The 21810-nt window shown below is 36.6% G+C and overlaps 1 protein-coding gene across 3 annotated transcripts in view; it reads right to left on the bottom strand.

The window, feature by feature from the left end:
• The window catches only part of MAP4K5 (mitogen-activated protein kinase kinase kinase kinase 5), a 152831-nt gene that overhangs the window by 20735 nt on the left and 110286 nt on the right, over positions 1–21810 (bottom strand). For 2 of the 3 annotated variants that reach the window (XM_082452103.1, XM_082452104.1), the window contains exons 22-27: positions 17884–17963; positions 17523–17583; positions 14076–14190; positions 13645–13703; positions 10739–10842; positions 8725–8902 (exon numbers count right to left, since the gene is read on the bottom strand). In XM_082452103.1, the coding sequence (XP_082308229.1) occupies positions 8725–8902; positions 10739–10842; positions 13645–13703; positions 14076–14190; positions 17523–17583; positions 17884–17963 (597 nt within the window). Of the gene's footprint in view, positions 1–263; positions 7773–8724; positions 8903–10738; positions 10843–13644; positions 13704–14075; positions 14191–17522; positions 17584–17883; positions 17964–21810 lie in introns of those variants that run through there. The other variant, XM_082452105.1, reaches the window with a different exon arrangement.

Genomic DNA, 21810 nt, shown 5'->3' with positions numbered 1-21810 from the left:
ACTAATTTTTATTGGAGTATAGTTCATTTAAAATATTGTGTTAGTTTCTGCTCTACAGCAAAGTGAATCAGTTATACATATACATATATCCACTCTTTTTTAGATTCTATTCCCATATAGGTCATTACAGAGTACTGAGTAGAGTTCCCTGTGCTATACAGTAGATCCTTATTAGTTATCTATTTTATATATAGTACTGTGTATATGTCAATCCTCTTGAAGTATGTATGTATGTATGTATGTATTTATTTATCTATTTATTTATCTATTTATCTATCTATTTATTTATTTATTTATGGCTGTGTTGGGTCTTTGTTTCTGCGCAAGGGCTTTCTCCAGTAGTGGCAAGCGGGGGCCACTCCTCATCGCGGTGCGCGGGCCTCTCACTGTCGTGACCTCTCCCGCTGCGGAGCACAACCTCCAGACGCGCAGGCTCAGTAGTTGTGGCTCACGGGCCCAGCCGCTCCGCGGCATGTGGGATCTTCCCAGACCAGTGCTCGAACCCGTGTCCCCTGCACTGGCAGCCAGACTCCCAACGACTGCACCACCAGGGAAGTCCAGCTTTTAAAAAAATTTTTTTTAATCTTATTTATTTTTTTATACAGCAGGTTCCTATTAGTCATCAATTTTATACACATCAGTGCATACATGTCAATCCCAATTGCCCAATTCAGCACAGCACCACCCCCACCCTCCCACGGCTTTCCACCCTTGATGTCCATATGTTTGTTCTCTACATCTGTGTCTCAACTTCTGCCCTGCAAACCGGTTCATCTGTACCATTTTTCTAGGTTCCACATACCTGCGTTAATATACAATAATTGTTTTTCTCTTTCTGACTTACTTCACTCTGTATGACAGTCTCTAGATCCATCCATGTCTCAACAAATGACTATTCCATTCCTTTTTATGGCTGAGTAATATTCCATTGTATATATGTACCACATCTTCTTTATCCATTCGTCTGTCGATGGGCATTTAGGTTGCTTCCATTACCTGGCTATTGTAAATAGTGCTGCAATGAACATTGGGGTGCATGTGTCTTTTTGAATTATGGTTTTCTCTGGGTATATGCCCAGTAGTGGGATTGCTGGATCATATGGTAATTCTATTTTTAGTTCTTTAAGGAACCTCCATACTGTTCTCCATAGTGGCTGTATCAATTTACATTCCCACCAACAGTGCAAGAGGGTTCTCTTTTCTCTACACCCTCTCCAGCATTTGTTGTTTGTAGATTTTCTGATGATGCCCATTCTCACTGGTGTGAGGCGATACCTCACTGTAGTTTTGATTTGCATTTCTCTAATAATTAGTCATGTTGAGCAGCTTTTCATGAGCTTCTTGCCCATCTGTATGTCTTCTTTGGAGAAATGTCTATTTAGGTCTTCTGCCCAGTTTTGGATTGGGTTGTTTGTTTCTTTAATATTGAACTGCATAAGCTGTTTATATATTTTGGAGATTAATCCTTTGTCTGTTGATTTGTTTGCAAATATTTTCTCCCATTCTGAGGGTTGTCTTTTCGTCTTGTTTATGGTTTCCTTCGCTGTGCAAAAGCTTTGAAGTTTCATTAGGTCCCATTTGTTTATTTTTGTTTTTATTTCCATTACTAGAGGAGGTGGATCAAAAAAGATCTTGCTGTGATTTATGTCAAGAATGTTCTTCCTATGTTTTCCTCTAAGAGTTTTATAGTGTCCGGTCTCACATTTAGGTCTCGAATCCATTTTGAGTTTATTTTTGTGTATGGTGTTAGGGAGTGTTCTAATTTCACTCTTTTACATGTAGCTGTCCAGTTTTCCCAGCACCACTTATTGAGGAGACTGTCTTTTCTCCATTGTATATCCTTGCCTCCTCTGTCACAGACAAGTTGACCACAGGTGCATGGGTTTATCTCTGGGCTTTCTATCCTGTTCCATTGATCTATGTTTCTGTTTTTATGCCAGTACCATACTGTCTTGATTACTGTAGCTGTGTAGTATAGTCTGAAGTCAGGGAGTCTGATTCCTCCAGCTCCGTTTTTTTCCCTCAAGACTGCTTTGGCTATTCGGGGTCCTTTGTGTCTCCATACAAATTGTAAGTTTTTTGTTCTAGATCCGTAAAAAAATGCCATTGGTAATTTGATAGGGATTGCATTGAATCTGTAGATTGCTTTGGGTAGTACAGTCATTTTCACAATATTGATTCTGCCAATCCAAGAACATGGTATATCTCTCCAACTGTTGGTATCATCTTTAATTTCTTTCATCAGTGTCTTACAGTTTTCTGCATACAGGGCTTTTGTCTCCCTAGGTAGGTTTATTCCTAGGTATTTTATTTTTTTTGTTGCAATGGTATATGGGAGTGTTTCCTTAATTTCTCTTTCACATTTTTCATCATTAGTGTATAGGAATGCAAGAGATTTCTGTGCATTAATTTTGTATCCTGCAACTTAACCAAATTCATTGATTAGCTCTAGTAGTTTTCTGGTGGCATTTTTAGGATTCTCTATGTATAGTATCATGTCATCTGCAAACAGTGACAGTTATACTTCTTCTTTTCCAATTTGTATTCCTTTTATTTCTTTTTCTTCTCTGATTGCCGTGGCTAGGACTTCCAAAACTATGTTGAATAATAGTGGTGAGAGTGGACATCCTTGTCTTGCTCCTGATCTTAGAGGAAATGCTTTCAGTTTTTCACCATTGAGAATGATGTTTGCTGTGGGTTGGTCGTATATGGCCTTTGTTATGTTGAGGTAGGTTCCCTCTATGCCCACTTTCTGGGGAGTTTTTATCATAAGTGGGTGTTGAATTTTGTCAAAAGCTTTTTCTGCATCTATTGAGATGGTCATATGGTTTTTATTCTTCAATTTGTTAATATGGTGTATCACATTGATTGATTTGCATATATTGAAGAATCCTTGCATCCCTGGGATAAATTCCACTTCATCATGGTGTATGATCCTTTTAATGTGTTTCTGGATTCTGTTTGCTAGTATTTTGTTGAGGATCTTTGCATCTATATTCATCAGTGCTATTGGTCTGTAATTTTCTTTTTTTGTAGTATCTTTGTCTGGTTTTGGTATCAGGGTGATGGTGGCCTCATAGAATGAGTTTGGGAGTGTTCCTTCCTCTGCAATTTTTTGGAAGAGTTTGAGAAGGATGGGTGTTAGCTCTTCTCTAAATGTTTGATAGAATTCACCTGTGAAGCCATCTGGTCCTGGACTTTTGTTTGTTGGAAGATTTTTAATCACACTTTCAATTTCATTACTTGTGATTGGTCTGTTCATATTTTCTATTTCTTCCTGGTTCAGTCGTGGAAGGTTATACCTTTGTAAGAATTTGTCCATTTCTTCCAGGTTGTCCATTTCATTGGCATAGAGTTGCTTGTAGTAGTCTCTTGGGATACTTTGTATTTCTGCAGTGTCTGTTTTAACTTCTCCTTTTTCATTTCTAATTTTACTGATTTGAGTTCTCTCCCTCTTTTTTTTTGATGAGTCTGGCTAATGCTTTATAAATTTTGTTTATCTTCTCAAAGAACCAGCTTTTAGTTTTATTGATCTTTGCTACTGTTTTCTTTGTTTCTCTTTCATTTATTCTGCTCTGATCTTTATGATTTCTTTCCTTTGGCTAACTTTGGGTTTTGTTTGTTCTTCTTTCTCTAGTTCCTTTAGGTGTAAGGTTAGATTGTTTATTTGAGGTTTTTCTTGTTTCTTGAGGTAGGCTTGTATAGCTATAAACGTCCCTCTTAGAACTGCTTTTGCTGCCTCCCTCCCATAGGTTTTGGATCGTTGTGTTTTCATTGCCATTTGTCTCTAGGTATTTTTTGATTTCCTCTTTGATTTCTTCAGTGATCTCTTGGTTATTTAGTAACATATTGGTTAGCCTCCATGTGTTCGTGCTTTTTACATTTTTTTCCCTGTAACTGATTTCTAATCTCATAGCGTTGTGGTCAGAAAAGATGCTTGGTATGATTTGTTTTCTTAAATTTACTGAGGCTTCATTTGTCACCCAAGATGTGATCTATCCTGGAGAATGTTCCGTGCGCACCTGAGAAGAAAGTGTTTTTGGATGGAATGTCCTATAAATATCAATTAAATCTATCTGGTCTATTGTGTCATTTAAAGCTTCTGTTTCCTTACTTATTTTCATTTTGGATGATCTGTCCATTGGTGTGAGGTGTTACAGTCCCCCACTATTATTGTGTTACTGTCGATTTCCTCTTTTAGAGCTGTTAGCAGTTGCCTTATGTATTGAGGTGCTCCTACGTTGGGTGCATATATATTTATAATTGTTATATCTTCTTCTTGGATTGATCCCTTGATCATTATGTAGTGTCCTTCCTTGTCTCTTGTAACATTTTTTAAAGTCTATTTTATCTGATATGAGTATTGCTACTCCAGCTTTCTTTTGATTTCCATTTGCATGGAATATCTTTTTTCCATCCCCTCACTTTCAGTCTGTATGTGTCCCTAGGTCTGAAGTGGGTCTCTTGTAGACAGCATATATATATATATATATACGGGTCTTGTTTTTGTATCCATTCAGCAAGCCTGTGTCTTTTGGTTGGAGCATTTAATCCATTCACGTTTAAGGTAACTGTCGATGTGTGTGTTCCTATGACCATTTTCTTAATTGTTTTGGGTTTGTTTTTGTAGGTCCTTTTCTTCTCTTGTGTTTCCCACTTAGAGAAGTTCCTTTACCATTTGTTGTAGAGCTGGTGTGGTGGTGCTGAATTCTTAGCTTTTGCTTGTCTGTAAAGCTTTTGATTTCTCCATCAAATCTGAATGAGATCCTTGCCGGGTAGAGTAATCCTGGTTGTAGGTTCTTCGCTTTCATCACTTTAAGTATATCATGCTACTCCCTTCTGGCTTGTAGTTTCTGCTGAGAAATCAGCTGTTAACCTTATGGGAGTTCCCTTGTATGTTATTTGTCGTTTTTCCCTTGCTGCTTTCAATTGTTTTTCTTTGCCTTTATTTTTTGCCAATTTGATTACTATGTGTCTCGGCGTGTTTCTCCTTGGGGTTATCCTGTATGGGACTCTCTGTGCTTCCTGGACTTGGGTGGCTATTTCCTTTCCCATGTTAGGGAAGTTTTCGACTATAATCTCTTCAAATATTTTCTCAGGTCCTTTCTCTCTCTCTCCTCCTTCTGGGACCCCTATAATGCAAATGTTGTTGCATTTAATGTTGTCCCAGAGGTCTCTTAGGCTGTCTTCATTTCTTTTCATTCTTTTTTCTTTATTCTGTTCTGCAGCAGCGAAGTCCACCATTCTGTCTTCCAGGTCACTTATCCGTTCTTCTGCCTCAGTTATTCTGCTATTGATTCCTTCTAGTGTAGTTTTCATTGCAGTTATTGTATTGTTCATCTCTGTTTGTGTGTTCTCTAATTCTTCTAGGTCTTTGTTAAACATTTCTTGCATCTTCTCGATCTTTGCCTCCATTCTTTTTCCGAGGTCCTGGATCATCTTCACTATCATTAGTCTGAATTCTTTTTCTGGAAGGTTGCCCATCTCCACTTCATTTAGTTGTTTTTCTGGGGTTTTATCTTGTTCCTTCATCTGGTACATAGCCCTCTGCCTTTTCATCTTGTCTCTCTTTCTGTGAATGTGGTTTCTGCTCCACAGGCTGCAAGATTGTAGTTCTTCTTGCTTCTCCTCTTTAAGCTTCTTATGAATATACTTTATGTCTTGCGTTCATGACACACTTGGGAATTTCAGGGTGGACCAGTGGTTAGGACTCAGCGTTCTCACTGCCAGGGGCCAGGGTTCGATCCTTGGTCGGGGAACTAAGATCCTGCAAGCCGCACTTCAATAATTCCTCTTTTCATTTCAGCTAACATTTTTCTCTTGTTCTTCCCACTCAAACTATCAAAAAATGTTGTCCACCTTTGCTGTCTCTATTTATTTACTTCCCACTCATCCTTTGCCATTGTAATCTCAGAGCAGTCATTCTTAACTACGTCTCTTTCGGACACCCATAACTCCTCTCCCTTAAAAACTGCACATCTGAGCATAAACACAAAATTATTATTTTGGGTTTTTGTGGACCTTCCAAAGTCCATATATAGTGAAGAATCCAGATGTACAGAATTGGTAAACTGTTGTCCTTTGGCAACATTCCAAAAAATAGCTTTTCTCAGTAAAGCTACGTTCGTGCATTTATTCAACATTTATTGAGTGCTGATAAGTGCTAAGCACCATCCTTGGAGAAAAGGATACTGCAATAATACATCAAACTACGACTAAAAGAGTCTTGGAATAGGAGTTCATTTTAACTGTTACAGCTGTTGCCAATTCAAGGCATGGCCTCAACAATCAACATACCTGGGAGATAGATTAGCAATCATTTATGAAAATGGAAAAGCCTAATAAAGACAGTTTCTGCTTTAGGGTGATTTGAATGTTTACCCTCAGAGTCCTGGCTCTCCTTAGGAAGTAATTTTGGGTCTGCCTTAATTTTAGCCTAGACAATGTTAAAAGTGGGTAGAACAGTTTGCCTCTGGCATTAAAAAACAAAACAAACAACAGCAAAAACCTCTCAACCCTCACCCCTGCAAATTCACAAGATGACTCACTGAATGCCCAGCCTTAAGCAATGTAACCTCCTAATACATCATACAGAAGATAGTAGTTTGAAAACTCACATTAGATAATCATATGAAATGACTTTCTCTACACTATTATTGTATACTAACCAGTAAAAACAAGTTGGGGCTGTCTGCCAAACATGATCTTGGTTTTTAAATAAACTGACCCATAACTCTTCTTTTTAGCAATAAATACATGATAGGAACACGCTTCTATTTGGGTTGTTTATATTTTATGATAATAAATGTCATTTCCACCTTTCTGTTAGGTATACCAGGAAGATATGCATCTACCTCAGCCAAAAACATTATTAGAAAGAAAGGTGGGTGCAGGTGGGGTGGGAGGGTAAAAGAATACATTCCTATTTTATTCTACTGGAAATTATAATTTGGTCTATAAAGACAGTGATATTAGACCAGGGCATGCTGGAACTGGCTTGTACTGGACTGATAAATTTTCAGAAATTTTGCAAGCCAGATGACATCAAGTTGGTAGTCTGAAATTGGCTGTGGTGGGAGCATTTATACCACAGAAATAGGCAACTGCTACCAACCAGGCTTCTCTGCACCCCAAGAGTCTATTGTTAAACATTTACTAGAACCCCACTAGTTCATAGTGATTCTGAAAGTGACATTAGTGCAGTTCTACATTAACTTAAGTAGCTGGGTTTTATAAAAGTGTTCTTATAATTTAGCCTATAAATGATCAAAAGCCAAAGATACTTAATAAGAACCTTCAAACTTATAATACTTGTAACAGACTTCTCGAGGTGATAAAGAACGTAACAGTGGTCAGAAATGAAATAAGTTATAACTAAAGCTTACTTGACTTCATATGTAAAAATGGCTTGATAAATCTGGGTGATAATACACTAGCACAACAAAAACAGTAAACTGGCAAAATGAAAACCTTCATGTTACTTATTTTTTAACATGAATTCTTTAATATTTTATTTTTAAAATTTTTAAAGTTTATTTATTTAGTTTGGTTGCGCTGGGTCTTAGTTGTGGCAGGCAGGCTCCTTAGCTGCGGCTCACGGGCTCCTTAGTTGCGGCCAGCGGGCTCTTTAGTTGTGGCTTGTGGGCTTCTTAGTTGCGGCCAGCGGGCTCCTTAGTTGTGGCTCATGGGCTCCTTAGTTGTGGCACATGAACTCTTAGTTGTGGCATGCATGTGGGATCTAGTTCTCTGACTAGGGATCGAACCCTTGTCCCCTGCATTGGAAGGTGGATTCTTTTTTAAAGCATGACTAGTATTTACTTATTTATTTATTTATTTTTGGCTGTGTTGGGTCTTTGTTTCTGTGCGAGGGCCTTCTCTAGTTGCGGCAAGCGGGGGCCACTCTTCATTGCGGTGTGCGGGCCTCTCACTATTGCGGCCTCTCTTGTTGCGGAGCACAGGCGCCAGACGCGCAGGCTCAGTAGTTGTGGCTCACGGGCCCAGTTGCTTCGTGGCATGTGGGATCTTCCCAGATCAGGGCTCGAACCCGTGTCCCCTGCATTGGCAGGCAGATTCTCAACCATTGTGCCACCAGGGAAGCCCTGGAAGGTGGATTCTTAACTACTGCAGTACCAGGGAATTCCCTTGACATGAATTCTTGATTGATTTGTTCCAATTTTAAAGTTTGAAAATAAACTTCTCAACCTTTTCAGAGTTTTCATTGAGACATGTTTGATAAAATCCTAGGCTAACAAACAATTCTCAGAAAATGCAAGAGATACTTTCCTGTATCTTTAAATGGTAAAGCTTGGAGGCCACACATGAGAGGCTTCTATTCAAGTATGAAAAGTACCAGAACTCAATGATTTTAAGAAGTGTGGGGGGGAAAAAAGTGATAGAAAAAAAAGTTATTTCTTTGCTTGAGAAGCTGATAAAATTTGAAAAGTATCTTAGAAAACTTAATTATTTAGTAAGTCTAAAGATTAACGGATAACAACTAAGACTTTTAAATGTCAGCAGTCATTAAAATTTTCTTTGGTAAAATACTTTGTATCAAATTGCCTCAGGCAAATAGAGATCATAAACTATATGTACATGATCCTCTGGGCTTACTTGGGAAACTATGTTCTGAATCTTTATTTGAAAGAGCCCACACAGGTTGAACCTATTCTGCTTCTTTTGTAGGCAAAAGCATCAATATTTTAACACAAAGTAAAAAACACTTACCTCCACCAATTTCTGTAAACCATGAAGATGCAGAGTTCAAATTGATTGTCTCAAACTGAACTACCTGATTTAATTCGGTGCCCTTGCTAATAGCTACACAGACCATAGGGTATTCCTGTTCTGGTATTACCAGCATTTCAAACACATTCAAAGGACTTGGCAAAGGAAAATCAAAGTGCTGCAAAAAATAAACAGATGTATAATTTAGAAACAATCTCCTCATTCATATTGTTGAATAAATTCAACAGAAAGGCTTTCATTTTCTTGATTGATCTAATTCTGAAAAACGACTACCTCTTATCAGCACAAAAACAGACATATAGATCAGTGGAACAGAATAGAGAGCCTAGAAGTAATCCCACAACACCTATGATCAATTAATCTACAACAAAGGAGAAAAGAATATACAATGGAGAAAAGACAGTCTCTTCAACATGCAGTGTTAGGAAAGCTGGACAGCCTCATGTAAATCAATGAAGTTAGAACACTCCCTCAAACCATATACAATAATAAACTCAAAATGGTTTAAAGATTTAAATATAAGATATAGCACCATAAAACTCTTAGAAGAGAACATAGGCAAAACATTCTTTGACAAAAATCGTAGCACTATTTTCTTAGATCAGTCTCCCAAGGCAAAAAAATAAAAATAAGCAAAAATAAACAAATGGGATGTAATCAAACTTAAAAGCTTTTTGCACAGCAAAGGGAACCATAAAAAAAACAAAGAAAACATCCAGAATGGGACAAAATATTTGAAAATGATGCAACTGACAAGGGGTTAATTTCCAAAATATACAAACAGCTCATATAACTCAGTATCAAAAAAACAACCCAATCAAAAAATGGGCAGAACACCTAAATAGACATTTTCCCAAAGAAGACATACAAATGGCTAACAGGCACATGAAAAGTTGTTCAACATCGCTAATTATTAGAGAAACGCAAATCAAAACTACAATGAGGTACCACCTTGCAACAGTCAAAATGGCCATCACTAAAAAGTCTATAAATAATAAATGCTAGAAAGGATGTGGAGAAAAGGGAACCCTCCTACACTGTTCGTGGGGATATAAATTGGTGCAGCCACTATGGAGAACAGTACGGAGGTTCCTTAAAAAACTAAAAATAGAGCTAACATATGATCCAGCAATCTCACTCCTGGGCATATTTTTGGAAAAGATGAAACTCTAATTTGAAAAGATACATGCACCCCATGCCGTTCACAGCGGCACTATTTACAACAGCCAAGACCAGAAACAATCCAAGTGCCCATCAACAGATGACTGGCGTTAAGAAAATGTGATTGATACACACGCACACACACAGGAATATTATTTAGCCATAAAAGGAATGAAATATTGCCATTTGCAGAAACATGGATGGACCTAGAGAATATTATGCTTAGTGAAGTAAGTCAGACAAAGACAAATACTATATGATATCATTTATATGTGGAATCTAAAAAATAATACAAATGAATATATATACGAAACAGAAACAAACTCACAGACATAGAAAACAAAGAGGAAAGGGAGTGGGGGAGGGATAAATAAGAATTATGGGATTAACAAACTACTATACATAAAATAGATAAGGAACAACGATTTACTGTATAACACAGGGAACTATATTTAATATCTTTTAATAACCTATAATGGAAAATAAGAAATAACTGAATACTTTGCTGTATACCTGAAACTAACACAATATCATAATACTTCAATTAAAAAAAGGACTACCTTTAAATATCATGATAAGAATCAGTTTTCCATAAAAATATGTTTTAGAGACTTGGCCATATTCTTCTTTATGGCTGTGATATTTCTGGAAGTTTATTAACGTAAGTTAAAGATAAAATCTTAAGAACACAAAAATCCCTAAACCAAATAAACAGCTATAAAAACTATAAACATGCTAACCCTAGATGGTAGCATTGGGGTCTTAAAATTTCAGGCTCAGTTATACATTAGTGTTTTCTAAATTAAAAAAATGTAAACAAAGTAATATATACCTTAATTAACATGAATTTCTGCATTGGCTCATACCACTGAAGTAAAACAATTCCAGACTGTAAAGCTCCACAGAGGTATTTATGTCCTGTGTAAGGGTTTCTGACTGGAAAGAAACAAAACAAAACAGACACACCCAAAACATTGAATATTTTTATATAAAAACAAAGTTTAGCTAAAAGCAATTACTAAGTTATACTCACCTAAAAGCTAACCCAGCTTTCTTTAGGCAGTGCTGATACATAGGAAAAACCAATTAAATGTGGTCTGCCACTGATACCAAAATATGAATGGAAGAATAATCATTTGAACTAGGATGATAAGAGTGCAGAAAGTAAAGAAAGATGATATCTTTTTCCTTTGGCTTTGTTATACCCTTTCCTTTTCACTCTCTTATCTCAATTTTAATTGCATACATTTACTTCTAAACATCTTTAATATACTAGGTTCTTAAACATAAAAACAGTATTTTAAGCACCAAAACACCTAAACTATTTTACAATCTAAAGAGCTGCTTAAGTAAATGGACCAAAAGAGTGAATTCTAGGTCTAGTGAATAAGGTCTAGAAGGCAACTGAAATCTATCATTCCATTTAAACAAAACTTATTTATTTATTTATTTATTTATTGGGTCATCATTGCCGCGCACGGGCTTTTCTCTAGTTGTGGCGAGTGGGGGCTACTCTTTGTTGCGGTGCCTGGTCTTATTGCGGTGGCTTCTCTTGTGGAGCAAGGGCTTTAGGCACGCGGGCTTCAGTAGTTATGGTGTGCGGGCTCAGCAGTCGTGATTCACAGGCTCTAGAGCGCAGGCTCAGTAGTTGTGGCGCACGGGCTTAGTTACTCCGTGGCATGTGGAATCTTCCCAGACCAGGGCTCAAACCCGTGTCCCCTGCACTGGCAGGCAGATCCTTAACCACTGTGCCACCAGGGAAGTCCTATGATTCCATTTTTGGTATAATAGTTTACAGCTGTCTACTTAAGACAAGACGAAAATAACTAATTATTTTATAGCTTAATAAAGATGTAACTTCCTTGACTCAAATCTACAGAAATTCACATTGGTCTTTCCTTCTCCCCAGTTTGATTCCCATGAACAGTAATGTATTTGATTATAAGAGTAGTTATTTGCAGTAAGCTCTATCTTAAGATATTTATGAGTTATACCTCAGATTGTAAGCATCGAGACCTTTCCTGAGTCAGAGATACTGGGAATCTGATAACAGAAATGGACCTGCATCTCCCTAGAAAAATGCTCATGAAATTTGCTTATAACTAGAGAGTATGCTGTGGACCTAATGCAGCATGAAGATCAATGTTTAGGCTCACTGATTAAACAAAAAGAATAAACAGAAAGTTAGGAGCCCAGAATTTGAAGCCACAGACCAGGTCTGATCCCAGGTTCTGCTACTAGTGACATAAGTATCGTAAGCTGTTTAAGAGTTAAGCGAGAGAAGATAATTATATAGCACAGAATTTAACCTTGCCCCAAAAGAGGTCTGGCCTTTGTCCTCTCTTTTGGGAGTTAATGTCTAAGCCTCAGGAATGTCATGCCTGACAGGAGTGTCTTTGTTTGCCTGGGGCCGTGGTCACCGTATACTCCAACAATGTGATTTAGAGTGGAGGTTGGCGACACTGGATAGTCTCAGGGTGGGGGACAGTAATGCCAGAAAGACGAGCCATGTAATTTAGGGTAGGGGCTTTGGGTCAGGCAATATCACTTGACCTCCAGAGGGGATGGATACTGAGATCAGCCATGTGGGCAATCAAGCATGCCCATGTGATAGAGCCTTAATAAAAACTCCGGACACTGAGGTTGCTGAGTAAGCTTCCCTAGTTGGTAATGCTCTGTGTGTATTGTTACACATCACTGTCAGAAAAGTAACACTGTCCATACGCTGTCTATTATTCCATAGAGAAAGGACAACAGAAGCTCTACATCTGGTATTTTTCCTGGATTCTGCCCTATGCACTTCTTCCCTTGGCTGATTTGAATCTATATCCTTTCCCTGTAATAAACCATAACCAGAGTATAACCATTTTCAGTGAATTCCGTGAGTCCTTCTAGTGAATTATTGAACATGAAGGTGGTTTGGGGAACTCCCCAAACCTGTAGTTGGTATCAGAAGTGAGTGGTCTTGTGTGGACTGTTCCTTCTAACTTCATAGTTGGCCAAACTCCTGAAATAATAATGTTCATAAAACACTAAGCAATAACTGTTAAATAAATGGTAAGTGTTAAATGAAAGCTAGGATATTAGCAGAGATAGAGCCTTAGGGACTATGGTTAAAAAATGTGAGGAACACTATGCTCTGAGAAAGCATCAGAGCAATTATTTTCAAGCATTTTTATGTCCGACTATACATTCCTGAGCTTCAATGGCCCCTTAACTCCTTATTTAGAACAAATATAAAGCCTACCTTCCTTCATTTAATACTATAAGACTCTACAGATAATTTTAAAGATGTTAAAAGTTCTAAAAAAAAAAAAAAAAAAAAAAAAAAAGGCCATGAAGAACCTAGTGGCAAGACGGGAATAAAGACACAGACCTACTAGAGAATGGACTTGAGGATATGGGGAGGGGGTGGGGTGAGATGTGACAGGGTAAGAGAGTGTCATGGACATATATACACTACCAAATGTAAAATAGATAGCTAGTGGGAAGCAGCCACATAGCACAGGGAGATCAGCTCGGTGCTTTGTGACCACCTAGAGGGGTGGGATGGGGAGGGTGGGAGGGAGGGAGATGCAAGAGGGAAGAGATATGGGAACATATTGTATATGTATAACTGATTCACTTTGTTATAAAGCAGAAGCTAACACACCATTGTAAGGCAATTATACTTCAATAAAGATGTTTAAAAAAAAAAAAAGTTCTAATCATCCAGTCTGAGAAACAGCATTTACTCACCTATGCAACATTTGTGGCAGCCTTTTGTATCAGGAATCTTTGTTGTTAAAGCGAACTTTCTGAAAACATAAGACAACATAAATGTACTCTACTGCAGTGGTTCCCAAACAGTGAGTGACGGGTGAATCAGTTCCATCAGAACCAGTCAAGGAGCTCTAAAAACCACTGTCTTAAACTCTGACCCCAAACTATCTGATTTTATAGAACTGAGGCAGGACCTGGGAATCTATATTATGAAACTTCTATGGATGACTGACATGGACAGTCAAGTTACAAAACACTTATCTTTTGAATTCTAGATGACATTTACTTTAGTGTAAACTACCTTTCAAAATTAAGACAAAAAGTTTTTTAGTGGGCAAGGAAGACTGGCTGTTTTAAAAATAGACACTAATTCCCCTCACTCCCAGTAGAATCAAAATATTCTGTACCTTGGTAGTATGCGGTCTGGAAACCTATGAGTTTGAATATGGGCAGCTAGTCCTGGTTTTTTGGCTTGTTCAAACAAAGCTATAAGATTATGAGAGTAGAGTTGAAAGGTTTTTCCTATAAAAGAGAAACATGTTATTTTTATTAGAATTATTTAAAGCAGAGAAATACTATTTTCAAGCAAAAGAAAAGATAATTACCTTCTAAAATGATGAGTCCAGCCATGTTCAAAAAGCCAAGAAAAATAGAGAAAAACACAAACAAAAAAACCTAGTTAATACTATTTTGAAAGATAATAAGTAAAATGAGTTTTAAGAAAGTAGATAATTTTGTTTCCCAGTACATAAATTAGATATATTCTGACTAATAGGTGATCTGGGCAGAATATATGTAAACCTTAATGAAGCCAACATAGAAAAAGAAATTGTTAAACACTGTACAATAGACTGAGTTACAATGATGTACATGTGATTATTTCAGTACAACATGGAAAATTATATAACTATACCACATTATCTTTCTGAGATAGTCCTATTTATCAATAATCTACCACATTACCTTGGATTAAAAACTGATTGTGAATGAAGTCTTGAAGATAACATTGAAATACTAAGAAAAATAAAGCAAACTAATATTATATACCATAGGATATAGTAGGGCTACAATTATATCCTATAATTCATATGGGATAATAGAGCTACAATTTCCATATAATCAAAACCACAGCTGTATTAAAAAGGGGGATATATGGTAAACATTTTCTGACTCCTTATATACATGACATGGTACTATAACAACCCAAAATAGTATTTATCATTTTACTACTAGAAAACATGAAAAAAAAAAATGGTTTTACCCTCAACAAAATTTTCTGTATTTTCTCAAAATGCAAACATTCTGCCTAACACTATACCACCCTTCCTTTCTCCAGTACCCCTTTATATATAACTAGCTACCCAAGCAGCTAACACATGTACATGTTTGTACACACATGCAAAGAAATGCAGACCCTTAAACAGAACGTTTTCTCCTATTGAGCACTGCTACCTATCTTCATTCAGTTCCACAGGTCATTTTAACTACAGTTTGGAAAGAACCAATTTATAGGCTAATTTTTCCCTGTCTTTCTGTAGTTATTTTATAAATATACAAGATGTACTCTGGGTGGCTTTTAAGCTTATTCCCAAAGACAGGCATAAATAGGGATAAAAGCAGTAAGAGAGTTAGAGGAAAGTGACTCTATATGAATACAACTCAGAATTGTTAATTCAAACAGATCTGGGTTTAAGTTTATTTTCATAATAGTAATATGATATATTAATATTTTATTAAACAAAAGTAAGAAAACTGGGGGAAACATAATCAAAATCAAAGAGATTAAATATTTTGAGGACCCCAGTTTTTTAAAAGACATTTATAGACAATCAAATAATATGCTCTTTGTAAACACTGTCATCAGCTCAAATATACAAATTCCTGAAGAATCTCTACTAGGCGATGGTTAGTAGATGAGTTTAAGTTATACACACTCACACACACATACTTAAAATTATGAAAATGGCATTTCTTAAATTAGACCACAATTCATAATGATCTGTCAGTGAGTTAAAACTATATCAGCACTGATGCTTTAACACATAAGTAGCTGAAAGGTAGACTTAATAATGAAAAGCCTGACAGTACAGTAAATAAGAGCTAGGATGTATTCATCACATATCTATTGAGATACAGAGCATGAAAGAGTATCAAACAAAAAAACTGAAAAAAATTTAAGAAATGTTAAAATAATTTTTCAAAGTGGAGAAAGGGATAAATGCTATTTTAATAGCTGATAGCATTAGGATTAAGGAACAGAGAGAAATAATTAACTATCTTGTATAGTGGTCCCACCACAGAGTATTGTTCCAGGACCCCCTGCGGATACCAAAATCTGAGGTCCCTTATAAAAAGTCCCTTATATAAAATGGTGTAGTACTTGCATATAACCTATGCCCATTCTTCCACATACTTTAAATCATCTCTAGATTATGTATGATACCTAATACAATGTAAATGTATGTAAATAGTGACCCAATGCCTGGCAAATTCAAGTTTTGTCTTTTTGGAACTTCCTGGAATTAAAAAAAAATTCTATCTACAGTTGGTTGAATCTGTGCATGCAGATACAGAGGGCCAACTGTACTCTACTATCAGAATGAAAGCGAGCAGCAAGCCTTCAGGTAGCCACTTAAATCTAAAATGTAAGAAAATAGGTTTTGGCAGGTAACAATTAGGGGAAAAAGCCTGAACACCACCCCCCGCCCAACAACAACGAAAAAAGAAAAATACAAACAACAAAATTAGAATAGGTTGCTCTGGAACCCATTTGATTATTTATAAGACTTGAAAGCATTGGTCCAAGTTGGTTAATAAATATGAATAACATGAATAACATGAATCCAGAATAACATGAATTCTACCAGCAAGCATCTGTAAGTCTTCACAGTTTTCTAAGTACTTTGGATATCTCACTTGATCCTCACAGCAATCTTGTGAGGCTCTTATTGTTACCATCATCCTTATGTTACAATTAAGAAAACTGAGCACAGCAACATGGATGGACTTAGAGAGTATCACACTTAGAGTGAAGTAAGTCAGAAAGAGAAAAACAAATACCATATGATATCACTTATATGTGGAATCCAGAATATGACACAAAGGAACCTATCTATGAAAGAGCAACAGACTCACAGACATAGAGAAGACTTATGGTTGCCAGGGGGAAGGGGGCGTGGGGGAGGGATGGACTGGGAGTTTGGGATTAGCAGATGCAAACTACTATATACAGAATGTTTAAACAACAAGGTCCCACTGTATAGCACAGGAAACTATATTCAATATCCTGTGATAAACCATAATGGAAAAGAATATGAAAAAGAATGTATATATATGTATAACTGAATCACTTTGTTGTACAGCAGAAATTAACATGACACTGTAAATCAACTATACTTCAATAAAAAATAAATTAAAAAATAAAGATATAATTTATGAAAAAAAAAAGAAAACTGAGGCTGAGAGACAAGAGACAGTGATTGGCTCAAGATTACAAAGAAAGGAAGCATCTGGATCCTCTGATTCTTTCCCTTCAACTGTTGATTCTCAGTGGAAGGCAGGGATGGTGACAGTAACAGAGACTGTGGAGAAGGGGATGGCCTCAGGGAACAATCACTGTCATGTTCCCCAACTATGTAGTTCCTGGGCAGGTGTGGGAAGTACTGCTCTGACAACAAGGTCCCTTCTCAAAGTTTCTTCCAATTCTACATCGGTAAAAAATACCTGCAAGTCTCAAAGTTAACTATACTAGATTATAATTACCCTGAAATACATTTTAAAATAATGTGTATTAAAATTACATTTCTCTGCTTGTCCATGGTTTATTTTTCATATCATTTTCATCATATACATACCTGACAATGACATTAAAGTATTATTGATGACATAGAGCCAAGTACATTTCCGTGGAAATAACTATTAAGAAAAAAAAGGTAATTAAAACTCTCCAATTTTCATTCCCTTACCCCTTAACCTCCAAATTACAACAGTCTGAAAGAGTAGAAAAATAAGTATTTTCTACCTTTCAGTAAATTACCAAAACCTTGTGGGAAAAAAATCTTTCAACATGAACATGTGAAGAGTACAATTTCACCCCTTTAAATATTTAAATCATAAAAATAAAAACTGAGGCCCACATAAATTGCTTTAAAATTAAGATATTTACTTTATTCAATTGACTCAAACTAATTTTTTGAGTTAAAACTCCTAAATTACCTGTTCCATCGTTGCCTCATGTAGTTCATTGAGATTCAATGTATAAATACCATCTTCAGTTCCAAAAATAATGTACTGATCTAAAATAGTTGAGATAAATCACCAGAATTTACTATCATTTTCTGAAATCATTCACTAAAATAATGGCCCTATATTTTAATGGTATTAAGAGTTAGATAGCCACCCACCAATCCAAAGAAAAATTATTTTCTAAAACCCATGCTACCTTCTTTACCTCTTTCCCCAACTCTTTATTTTTTAACAGTAGATATATTCTGTTACTAACTCTGCTTTATCTTACTATAAAATCCTTTTTTAAAACATAATTTTCATCACATGTCATTTATTCAAACCTAAGTAAATAAATGACAAAGAAGGGAAATTGTCAATAGATGTCAATGGATTGTCAACAGATGCTAAAACTAGTCAGTGAAAGTCTAATGAGCAAGAGGATATGTATAAAGTCTCAATGAGTCTTCACACTAATTACTTATTAATTACTTTGGGAAACTAAATAATTAAGCGATTACTTAGAAGGGAAAAATAGGAACTTGACAGAAGAGAAGGCTAGTGAACGCCACCTTAACCAACTGGTCAATGTTAATATCACTAGTATTTGGACAAGCTGATACCATGTGCCTCCTGATATGATGGACTGAGAAGAGCACAAAAACATTTCTCTGATATTCCTGCCCAAAATGCATAACGTGATCTAAGCATGAGGACTCATCAGACAAACTCAAATTAAGGGACATTCTACAAAATAAGCAGCCTCAAAATGGCAAGATCAAGAGAGAAAAAAAGGTTGAGAAACTGTTCCACACTAAAGCAGACTAAAGGCATGGTAGCTAAATCCAACATGTGAACTTGAACTGGATGTTGGATTGGGGAAAAAAAGGAGGGCAAAGATGATAAAAGACATTACTGGGATAATTAATAAAATTTAAATATGGACTGTGGATTAAAAGACAGGATTATATCAGTGATAAACTCCCTAATCTTTATAATTGTACTGTGATTATGTAAGAGATGATTCCTGTTCCTAGAAAATACAAACTGAAGTATAAGGGGAAGAGGAGCACGATGTCCACAACTCACTCTCAAGTGATTGAGAAAAAAATGCACATACAGACAGAAAAGAGTAAAACCAATGTGGCAAAAGGATGAACATACACACACTACTGTATATAAGAGAGATAACCAACAAGAACCTACTCTAGAGCACAGGGAATGCTATGCAATATTCTGTGATAACCTATATGAGAAAAGAATCTAAAAAAGAAGGGATATATGTATATGAGTAACTGAATCACTTTGTTGTATACCTGAAACTAACACAACATTGTAAATCAACTATACTAAAATAAAATAAAGTAAATAAATAAATAAATAATCTGATGGTGAGGGTGTAAAACAAAAAAAAGAAACAACTGATGATTCTGAGTATATAGGGGTTCTTGTACTACAATATATATTTCTCTAACTTTTCTGTAAGTATAAACTTATAGCAAAATATAAAGGTACAAATATCAAAAAATCCTGTTTCCTTACTGTTAAAAATTCTTTTTCTCTGTTATATTTTCTAATAGCGGCATTTAAAACAGATAATTACACTACCTGTCTTTATGACTGTACTGAGGTAGAAACAAACATTTCCCAAACATCCTCTACTGCCTAACCTCTGCTAATTTCCAGGCAACCAGGTAGGCTCCTTCCTTCCTTGCAACAAGTTGAGTATTATGAGGATATGTATTATAAATGACCACATTGAGAACTAGAGGTGTTAAGTATCTTTTCCAAGTCACACAGTAATGTCAGAGTGGGAATTCAAACCCAGATATCTTTGATTCCAAATTTTTGCCTCCATGTATTATGCCTCCTCACTTTAAAATTACACAGCCTAAATTTTTAAAAATAAATTTTATTTTGCCATCATTTCAGACTTTCAGAAAAGTTATAATAATACAACAATTCTTAAATATGCCTCATGCAGATTACACAAATGTTAACATTTACTGAGAGGGCAGACAGCAGAAGCAAGAAGAACTACAATCCTGCAGCCTGTGGAACAAAAACCACATTCACAGAAAGAGAGACAAGATGAAAAGGCAGAGGGCTACATACCAGATGAAGGAACAAGATAAAACCCCAGAAAAACAACTAAATGAAGTGGAGATGGGCAACCTTCCAGAAAAAGAATTCAGAATAATGATAGTGAAGATGATCCAGGACCTCGGAAAAAGAATGGAGGCAAAGATCGAGAAGACGCAAGAACTGTTTAACAAAGACCTAGAAGAATTAAAGAAAAAACACCTAGAAAAATTAAGGAACAAACAAACAGAGATGAACAATACAATAACTGAAATGAAAAATACACTAGAAGGAATCAATAGCAGAATAACTGCGGCAGAAGAACGCATAACTGACCTGGAAGACAGAATGCTGTAATTCACTGCCGCGGAACAGAATAAAGGAAAAAGAATGAAAAGAAATGAAGACAGCCTAAGAGACCTCTGGGACAACATTAAACGCAACAACATTCGCATTATAGGGGTCCCAAAAGGAGAAGAGAGAGAGAAAGAACCAGAGAAAATATTTGAAGAGATTACAGTCCAAAACTTCCCTAATGTGGGAAAGGAAATAGCCACCCAAGTCCAGGAAGTGCAGAGAGTCCCAGGCAGGATAAACCCAAGGAGAAACACGCTGAGACACATAGTAATCAAACTGAGAAAAATTAAAGACAAAGAAAAATTACTGAAAGCAACAAGGGAAAAACGACAAATAACATAGAAGGGAACTCCCATAAGGTTAACAGCTGATTTCTCAGCAGGAACTCTACAAGCCAGAAGGGAGTGGCATGATATATTTAAAGTGATGAAAGGGAAGAATGTACAACCAATATTACTCTACCCAGCAAGGATCTCATTCAGATTCGAGAGAGAAATCAAAAGCTTTAGAGACAAGCAAAAGCTAAGAGAATTCAGCACCATCAAACAAGCTCTAAAACAAATGCTAAAGGAACTTCTCTAAGTGGGAAACACAAGAAAAGGACCTACAAAAACAAACCCATAACAATTAAGAAAATGGTCACAGGAACATACATGTCGATAATTACCTTAAACGTGAATGGAATAAATGCTCCAACCAAAAGACACAGGCTCTCTGAATGGATACAACAACAAGACCCATATATATGCTGTCTACAAGAGACCCACTTCAGACCTAGGGACACATACAGACTGATAGTGAGGGGATGGAAAAAGATATTCCACACAAATGGAAATCAAAAGAACGCTGGAGTAGCAATACTCATATAAGATAAAATAGACTTTAAAATAAAGAATGTTACAAGAGACAAGGAAGGACACTACATAATGATCAGGGGATCAATCCAAGAAGAAGATATAGGGCTTCCCTGGTGGCGCAGTGCTTAAGAATCCGCCTGCACTGGCAGGGGAAATGGGTTCGATCCCTGGTCCGGGAAGATCCCACATGCCGTGGAGCAGCTAAGCCCGTGCGCCACAACTGAGCCCACGCGCCTAGAGCCCATGCTCCGCAACAAGAAAAGCCACTGCGATGAGAAGCCCGCGCACTGCAATGAAGAGTAGCCCCCGCTCGCCGCAACTAGAGAAAGCCCTCGCACAGCAACAAAGACCCAACGCAGTCAAAAGTAAATAATAATTAAAAAAAAGAAGAAGATATAACAATTACAAATATATATGCACCTAACACAGGAGCACCTCAATACATAAGGCAACTGCTAAAAGAGGAAATCGACAGTAACACAATAATAGTGGGGGACTTTAACACCTCACTTACACCAATGGACAGATCATCCAAACAGAAAGTTAATAAGGAAACACAAACTTTAAATGACACAATAGACCAGATAGATTTAATTGATATTCATAGGACATTCCATCCAAA

This window comes from Balaenoptera physalus, assembly GCF_965194825.1.
Source record: "Balaenoptera physalus genome assembly, chromosome: 2".
In the NCBI taxonomy this organism is placed as follows: Eukaryota; Metazoa; Chordata; class Mammalia; order Artiodactyla; family Balaenopteridae; genus Balaenoptera; species Balaenoptera physalus.
This window is presented reverse-complemented; position numbering and strand designations above follow the sequence as displayed.